At 34.2% G+C, this 9,828-nt stretch overlaps 1 protein-coding gene across 1 annotated transcript; it reads left to right on the top strand.

Annotated features, from left to right (window-relative positions):
* The first annotated feature begins 3,094 nt into the window (after nucleotides 1–3,094).
* On the top strand, nucleotides 3,095–9,329 carry LOC132842851 (IgGFc-binding protein-like). Its single transcript, XM_060865766.1, has 9 exons — nucleotides 3,095–3,131; nucleotides 3,251–3,334; nucleotides 3,464–3,804; nucleotides 3,939–4,521; nucleotides 5,107–5,729; nucleotides 6,213–6,786; nucleotides 6,876–7,078; nucleotides 7,265–7,633; nucleotides 8,001–9,329. Exons 2-9 carry the CDS (start codon nucleotides 3,292–3,294, stop codon nucleotides 8,271–8,273), a joined length of 3,009 nt encoding a protein of 1,002 aa, XP_060721749.1. The 5' UTR covers nucleotides 3,095–3,131; nucleotides 3,251–3,291; the 3' UTR covers nucleotides 8,274–9,329.
* The last annotated feature ends 499 nt before the right edge of the window (nucleotides 9,330–9,828 follow it).

Below are 9,828 nucleotides of genomic sequence, written 5' to 3'. Positions count from 1 at the left end.
GTAAGTATAACACAGAATGGCTGAGCTGGGCTCACTGTAAATTCCTAGAAAGTTCAAAATTTTTAAGGTGATTTCACTGTCTTTTACATAGAAACCATAATAAAAGATATGGCAACTCAGCCTAATCTAAACTTAGCATTGAAAATGTCTACAAACATTGTTTAAAAGACTAAGATGCCTTCAGATTTATAAATTATACATTTCTAAATTACCTTTGTCTACATTTGGGTTGTGAAATGAGTAGAATTTTGAAAAGCATTCAGCATGTAAAGTATGTCACTCTTAAACAAGATTGCAGTGAACACACAATAGCATCATCACCATTATATTAAAAGACGCTCTGTCAGTTGGTGTTTTGATGAAAGTGGTGAAGAGCACTGTCTAACACATCAGTCTGACATTTCCTATGTATGCTTGATTCAGTTCAGATCTGGTGACAATAAAAACATAGCATATGCCCTGTGCATAGGTTCAGCGTCATTCTGGAAGAGTAACCACTTCCATCAGGATAAGAATGTTTAATTATATGCTAAAAGTGGTTTTTTTTTTTCATAAATAAAATATTTAATTTTGTTATATTCAGTTACATTACATATTACATTTGTTTTTACAGTTATTAATGAATAAACATGATTTGCCATGTGACATGAAATGGTTTATTTAAAAACTTAATTATTTCACTGTCAGTTTGGAGCTAATGCAATTTAATCAAGTATATAATCCTCTATATTTGACCTCCAACAAATAATCCAGAATATTACTCTATACATAATGAGCCTAATGTTTGTATAGTTGAAATCTAATAATGAAAACATTAAAAAAAAAGTTTTTTTTAATAAAAAAAACGTTTATATAATAGATAAGTAATAGAAAGTAATACATTTTAATTTAAAAAGTCCTGTGCAAATCGGAGTGTTAAGGTGCAATGAGTTTAAAGGAGTTTAAGAACCCATGTACTAAGAGCACATGTAAACCCAAACCATGCCAGCAATATGCCACTGGTTTTGCCTGTAGGTGAAGAAAGGAGTTCATTAATATAACGCATTTCATACATAAGGCAATTCAAAGTGCTTTTGACAAGGTAAGTATCAACTATCAATTTATATTAAATTATATTATTAAATTATATTATATATTATATTAAATATATTAAAATAACATATTTAAATATGAATGCGGTACCTAAAATAGCCATCTCTACAAAACCTGATGTCAAAACAAACCTAACACCCTAAACAGATATCCAGCCCATATATAAAAGAGCAAACATTAGATATAATTATATTATTAAATACTGATTTTATTATATTAATATTAATATTTACATTTACATTTCATTAATTTTTTTAAGAATTTCTATATTATCTGTAGATGGGTTGTAATATTAATCCAAATGCCCCATCTATGCATTTTTAACCTAATCTACTTATGATTAAAAAAACCAAACAAACAAAAAAAACCCACTAGAGACACTTTAATATAAAACTTTCAAGTCAGTTGTACTCATACATAGATAGCCCCATCAGCCTTTTAACCAATATTCTCAAGAAAGTTCTCATTCATAACTCTATACATTTTTATTTCCACTGAAATAATTATTACTTATTTTGACTAATTAAAAATAGTAATGTCAGATATGAGCAAATCATTCTTCTTGTTGTGCGATCATAAGGCCACACGGTTTCTCCCCACTTAACTTCCATAAAGTTATAATTACATAACCGGTTGAAATGGAAACTGCAAAATGTGCTAGAAGATGTTCACTGGGGCGGGAATCACATTGCCATAAGATATGATTGCCTGGGAATGTCAGAGTTGCCAGATTGGGGTTGTTATACTTTACGATCTCCAACACCTTGATATCTAGGTAATAATTAGAATTAAATTGGATACATTTCTGTAAAATAATAAGGAGCAGATATTGTGACTATGATATAGAGATTCACATGTATATCATAACATCATACTTTCTAAGATATATTGCAAATAATGGAATAATAACTGTACATTCAAAATATTTGTACATCTAAAACCAAACTCCTAGACTGTATAGTACACTGGATTACTGTTTGTTTTTGACTCTTAACTTCTTTTTACAGAATTACTTTTAAATATCATTAGCTAGTAGACTAGTCTAGTGTGATAGCCTCTGAAATTAATTATGTTTGAGGTTATGTCATTAGTAGTGCCATCTCAACAAAATTTACCGTCATGAGACATTGCTCTATAAAAGGTTTATGATAGGACATGTTTAATCACCACCAACATCATAATTCACATCAATTCCTGTTTTATCAGCTGAGATCACTTATGTGATCACCAACATATGGTGGTCGTTGTGGTAAAAAAAGTTCATGAGATTCACTGTGTGAAGTAATCATGCTTTGTTAGTAAGGTTTTAGAAGTCTTTAGGCAGACTGATTGCTTTTGCCAATACATTTGTTAAATTGGTTCTTTACCCAACTTGATCTTTATAGATCTTTGCCTAGGTGAGATTAGAAAATTTAATTCTAACATTTCTATCATTTTGGTGAAAATCAGGCAGCTGAAGATGTTGCTTGATTTTTATCTGCCCAGTTTTGGTGAAGTCCATCCTCATGAAGGTTCAGCATGTTGTGTTATCTAAGATGATTTCTAGGATGTTTTGTTTTTTGCACCATTCTATGTAATATCTGTTGTGCATTAAAACAGTCAGAATAATCAGTTTCTTCTGCAATACTCACACTCCTCATTCTGATGTTTGATGCATTGATTTGCAGCTACATGGATTGTTGCATGAATGATAATGAGGTTTCTATGAAAGTGGACACCGGGGTTAGTTTCTCCTTTTTTTTTGTTTTAAAATAAATGTTTGCATATACTCTTTTATATGTTGCCACGCCTTAAAGTTATTCACGTACTTCACGTGATATTTATCAAATGATTAAATAAGTGATGGCTAAAGTACAGTCTGTTCACACACACAAATAAGAGCATGATGGATTAGCTATGAAATTTGTCACGTGCATGATGCCACATATGCCTGTGCAGCATTTGTTCTTAGTTTTGATTGGTTCCTGGTCCGGTAATCCAAAACAATATAAGGCAGCTACACCTAAAACCCAACCGACTGCAAGTGAAAAGCACGTCCGGTATGTACCAATGCTTTATTTAAAACATATTGTTATTTTTTCTATCTTTAAGTATTATTTCTGGTATTGTGCTTAAGTAATTAGTTTGTTTTTTACATCTGTGGGTTTTTTTTCCCTAGTTTTCCACCAAACTGAGGGCAAACTTATCACAGGCATAAAAATGAGAGCAGCTCTTTGTACCATTGCTTTTTTGCTTGTCTTTGGTAAGTTATGAAAACAAAGGAAAAAAATAACTCTAGGCAAGCCTCTAAAAGCCAAGCATTTCTAAGTATGCAGTTGTTTAATCTATGTAGAAAAGAATATATAATATAATATGAATTTTGGTTTCCTAGATTTTTGTGTCAGCAGCAGTGTCTCCTGTCAGGGAGAAGATTGTCAACTGAAGGATGTACAATTAGATGTCAAAAAGGCACCTCCTTCTCCAATGGGTACCTGTTTGATTATGGGTGACCCACATTACAGCACATTTGATGGAAGTTACTACAGCTTCATGGGAAATTGCACCTACATCGTTGCGAAAAACTGCCACATAGATGACGAACACCCACAATTTCAGATTAACACCAAGAACGAGCGCAACGGAAACAAACAAAATACACTGGTTTCTGTGGTCACTATTTTAGTTTACGGCAACACAATCACCTTCAACCGGCGTGAGGTTGGGCTTATCATGGTATGTCTATGTATAATGGGATTATCATGAATCGAAAAATTTTTGAATGAAAGAAATTGTAGTATTCAAGCTATTTTTGTATTATAGCTAAATTGTATTCAAGCTATTTTTTATTTCATACCATTTCATTTCAGATTAATGCATCATATTGGAACTTACCAGTCGTTTTGAACAACGGTCGTGTGAAAATCAAAACAAACAGCCTTTCAGTTACCATGCAGACAGATTTTGGCCTGTCTGTTCAGTATGACTGGGATCAATATATGGTAGTTACAGTGCCAGAGAGCTTTAAGGGAAGGATGTGTGGTATGTGTGGGAACTTCAATGGGAAGAAAGAAGATGACCTCACTACTCCCAGCGGCAGTGTAGCAGGCAGTATTCCAGAGCTGGGAAAGAGCTGGAGAGTATCAGGTTTATCAGGAGAAGCTTTCTGTCATGATGAGTGTCCAGGGCAGTGTCAGAGTTGTGAGGGTGCTTCATGGTTCACACGCATGAATGCAAAGATGAGCTGTAGCATCGGAACATATCTCACCAAAGGACCTTTCCATAGCTGCAAGAGTGCCATTAACCCTAATGTCTTCTATGAGAACTGTCTATTTGACTACTGCACTGGCAAAAAGATCAGCAATTTCTTATGTCAAACTGCTGAGATGTATACAGATGCCTGTAGGCAAGCTGGTATACATGTTTATGACTGGAGAAGCTTCCTTAAGTGCCGTGAGTATCATCTAAATGAAATCAATATAAAGATAAATTCATTGTAAAGAAGGCCTGAAATGTGAAAAAAATGAGATTCTGTGAAATTATTTTGAGGTTAATATCTTTTTATTTTATCCTAATAGTTCATTATAGTGAGTAAATTCAAAGAGTAGAAATTTAGTATTAGGAAAGCAAGTCTTAAGAGACAAAACATTGACTTTACATTTAAGTGAATTATTATATTGAATTATTAGACATATGTGTCATGATTTGTTGACAAGTTATGAGCTAATATTCAATATGATGCGTTTTTGCATCATGTCTGGTGTGTCTGGATAGACCTCAGATCCAGTGCAACCCTGATGTGTATCAGAATAACAACTCAAAATAATGAAATACTATATTAAGTCAAAATATCGACATTGAACATCAACAACATCATAGCTTCCAGAATAATTTTTTCCATGTATCAAAGGATATTCTCTTCATATTCATTATATGAGCAATAGATAAAATTTTGATGTCATTCAGAATGTTTAGATATTAGCTAACTATGTAAAATTCATCCTGTAATATATACATCCTCTTTCTTTACTCCTTAAGCTACACCTACATGCCCTCCAAACAGTCACTTTGAGTCATGCGCCTGTCCTGCTACCTGTGAGAATCCCACTCCTTCTGCTGCATGCAAAGCAAACTGTGTAGAGGCTTGCACTTGTGATGATGGATACTTGTGGAGTGGAAACAAGTGTGTTCCTAAGAATCAGTGTGGCTGTGTGTACAAAAGTGATGGTGAGGAACGTTACCTGCAGGCTGGAGAATCCATCTGGGCTGATAGCAGTTGCACCAAAAAATGCACCTGCAATCCAAATAATGGTCAAGTCACTTGTGAAAACGAAAGCTGTCCACTTGGAAATGCATGCACCGTTGTTAGTGGAACCCGAGGCTGCCATAAAGTACCACAAGCCACCTGTAATATTTATGGAGATCCTCACTACAACACGTTTGATAACAGCACCTACGACTTCCAGGGCACTTGTACATACACTGCCGCTAAGGGCTGCCATCTGGAGGGAACAAAACTCACTCCATTTGCAGTTATAATAGAGAATGAGAAATGGAATGAAATCCAACTCACTCCAAATGTCTCGATGGCCAAGGTGGTTGTTGTGGAGGTGTACGGCATGACTATAATTCTGCGAAGAAATCAGCTACATCAGGTCATGGTTAGTACAACTTTAATTACAATTTTGTTGAATATAAAGCCAAAGTACCAATTGCCAGCTAGTTTATTAAGTACTGTAACAATCCATATTTGGGTTATGCTGTTATTAGCTGGGCTGCTACTGTCCAGGAAGTGTCCGCTTATGCTGTGACAATGGGACAAATAAGTGCCTAATATATGCACAGCCATTTATTTAATTGTGTATAGTTAAATGTCATGATTACTTGGTTTGTTTATTTCCAGTGAAATTTTAATACTACAGCATTAGATTCTGTGCAACTGTGTGGCAACAGTTTAAGGAAGAACCAAACATGGGTGTGACAGTCAGATGTCCACCTACTGTACATTTGACGCTATATTATTATATTTATTAATTTATTATTTACTCTTGAAATAACATGTTTGTTACTTATAAATAGATATAATAATAATACTGTCACAGAATTTTCAATGAGCAGTTTTCACTGTTTCACCTCTTTTGCAGGTTGATGGTGTCTTAACCAACATCCCTGTAAATATCAATGATGGAGAAGTGATCGTCCAGCAGGAGGGCTATCATAATGTAATTCTTACAAACTTTGGCCTAAAAGTGCAATATGATATGATTTATGAGGTTCTCATCACAGTCCCTGGCATGTACGTAGGAAAGACCTGTGGCATGTGTGGAAACTTTAATGGTAATAAAAATGACGACTTACTTTTGCCAGACGGGAAAGCAGTAGAAAAAACAGATATAAAAACATTTGGAGCGGCTTGGAAAGTGGCTGTCCCTGGTGTTGTGTGTGATGATGGCTGCAGTGGAGATTTCTGTCCAAAGTGCCCTCAAAAAGAGAAAGTTGTATTTGAAAAGGACTGTAGTATTATTATCAACCCTACAGGGCCATTTGCTGCCTGTCACAGTGTAATTAACCCTGAATCCTACTTCAGAGATTGTGTTTATGACGTCTGCATGAGTGAGGGAGATCAGGATATGCTGTGCCACAGTGTCGCTGCGTACATGAGTGACTGTCAGAACTTCGGAGTGAAGGTTAACAACTGGAGAACATCAACATTCTGTCGTAAGAGCATCACTTATTTTACACTACTTGCAATTGCAAAAGTTTTTTCAATTCCATTGATTCTAAGTTTGAGTCTATTAATTTTGCAGCTTTAGCATGTCCTGCAAACACTGTCTACGAAATCTGTGCAAAAGCATGTGACACACCTTGTCCTGGCCTTTCTGATGTAATGAAGTGTAATATTCAGACTTGTGCTGAAGGCTGTATGTGTAAACCTGGATTCTTCTACAATGGGACTAGCTGCATTACAGCAGATCAGTGTGGCTGTTTTGAGAATGGACACAGCTATAAGGTAGGACCCAGACAAAATAAATACATTTGTATTACATAATTAATTTTTTAGCTAATTCTATACTTGTAGCATTTAAAAGAGAGAGAGAGAGAGAGAGAGAGAGAGAGAATGAACATTTCTGACATTATCCAGCACTATAAGTACAATGCAAACCAATGTTCTTTACTAACATTTTTACTTTTGTAGATTGGTGAGACCGTCATCACTAATGACTGTCAGGAGCAAGTGACCTGCCTTTCATCTGGCAAATTAAAAAAAGAAAGCATCAGTTGTAAAAGTAGTGAGCTCTGCACAGTTCAGAATGGCCTTCGTGGATGCTACCCAAGGCAGTGCCTGTTGGAGGCAGACTCCTTTAACCTTTTCAGTGGAGAAACTTTGGGCGTCATGTCTTTAGGAGCCTTCGAGTTAGTGAGAGTATGTGACACTGGTCTTGAAGCTGAATGGTTCCGGGTGGTGGTTGAGTTGGGATCTTACGGGAATCAAAACAGTGTTGTGGCTGTCTATGTCTACTTTGAAGAGGTCTTCATTACTGTCACCAGGAAGCAGGACACTTGGGTATGTATCCTAGATCAAATTACATTCTCTTATATTCTTTACTTCTGAAGCCTTTCATTTAAAGCACTCATTAATCAAGGTGTAAAAATATATAATATATTCTGTATTCTGTAAGTTAAAACAAACAGCTGGTGGATAAAGTAAAAAAAAAAAAAAAAATATATATATATATATATATATATATATATATATATATATATAGATAGATAGATAGATAGATAGATAGATAATTATAAATTATATAGATTATAAGCTCCATATTATGTTTTTTCTTTCAGAGAAAAAAAGTGAAATAATTTTTAACATCAATTTCTTTCCTATTTATTATTAATAAATCTGACAAATATATTAAAAATATTTTTTTCAGATCAATGGAAAAGCTGTCACTTTGCCACAGCAGCTGAAGAATGACGTGACCATTGAGATGACTGAAGACGCACTCGTTATTGAAAAGAAGAATAGCTTGAGAGTGTCTTTGAGTCTTTCGCTTCAGCTTGTGCTGAGTGTGAATGATGAAATGGCGCAAAAGGTGTGTGGTGCCTGTGGAAGTGACGACAAATTATTTGATGTCCAGCGTCAAGACATTCAGGAATACTGGGCTTTCTGGAGAGCACCTGACTTTCCAAGTGCACTTTGTTAAAGTTCAGTTTGATTTAACTGTGATTTGGTTTGAATTAACGCCGGATTTAAGGAATAGGCAACATCTCATAATTAGACTATGTTTACACCTGGGTATAAACTTTAGAGTGATCAGATCAGTGCTCAGTCATGATGGATAGCTGTTCTAACATGGCATTTTTTGTTTCTCAAAGCCATCTTCAGCGTCTACTTGTGATGGTCTTTCATGACAATTGAGGAAAACCCCAACATCGAAAATATTAATTTACTAGATGCGAATTTACTAATTAAATAGGAGACTGCATGGCATTGTGCAGCTGTAATGACCCTTACACAATATGCATGGATATTATATTAATACTGCAGTGAGAAAGGAACATTTTTATGCAGAATTTGTTATTGTAGAGACATGTCACATTAAGCGTATTTTGTCTTGTTGGTAGTTAAAGCCATTTTTTCTTCCTACTCATAATTGCCTAGCTATATATTTTTGTGTTTCTAAAACTTTAATAGGCAACAAGATTCAATGGCTTAATAATGTTTCCTACAACAAGGTCATCCACTTGCTGAAAATATATTACCAGATTTTATATCACGATCATTGTTGCATCTATAAAATTCAAACTGAAAGACTTGGCAATGTTTTAAAGCAATTGCTAAAATATTTATTTCATACATGTAGTATATTGTCACATATCACAAATAATTACGAAAATGGGAGACAAACGCATTGTTAGAGTGGCGAACAAAGCTAATACAGAAACAGTATGAAGTAGCCTGTTGTGAAATGAGGCTCAGGATCATTAAGTGCTTCCTGGATGTGTGATGTGAAATCTGAAAATCTGATCACTAGAATATTGTAATCAGGGCCTTAGACATTAAGCATCATTTAAATTATCATTAAACTAGAATGCTTTAAAGTTGATAATGCAATCTTGACATATTTAGAGAATGAAAACAAATAGTATTATTTTTGCTTCAGTTAAGATCCAAATCTTTACTCACTGGTTAATTGATTTACCTATTTTTACCTGCACCACACTTTCATGGCATTTCCAAATAAAGAGGTTTACCATCACTTTAACTTGTTTTCATCATTACGAGTTTATCAATATTAATCTGGTGACATCATGAATAAAGAATTATGTTTTACATGTTAAAAAAGATTTTTTTCAAAGGACTGGGATATACTATGCATGTAAGCTATGCTTATATGTTTTATTTCATGAAAAGACAGGAAATAAAGAGAAACGTTATTGTCCAGATAATTTGATTTGATGTTGCCAGGATGGTATATTCTGCATTGCCAACTATTGTTCTTATAATTCTTATTACCAGAAGCAGGAAAAAATGCCTTCAATTCAAAATTGTTTTATTGTTTGGAATATATTACTCTACGTTACTAACATGACTAACAACAACAACAACAGCAATAATAATAATAATAATACATTTTATTTATAGGCGCCATTCATCACTTAATTGTCGCCAAACAAATTCAAACAATTAATAATTAATAAAATAACAGAAAACAACAATAAAACAATATTTTATAAAAATTGTTATCTAACATTAAA

This window comes from Tachysurus vachellii, chromosome 3 (assembly GCF_030014155.1).
Source record: "Tachysurus vachellii isolate PV-2020 chromosome 3, HZAU_Pvac_v1, whole genome shotgun sequence".
NCBI classification, from domain to species: domain Eukaryota; kingdom Metazoa; phylum Chordata; class Actinopteri; order Siluriformes; family Bagridae; genus Tachysurus; species Tachysurus vachellii.
Note: the sequence above shows the minus strand (reverse complement) of the source record. Positions and strands in the feature narration are given on the sequence as shown.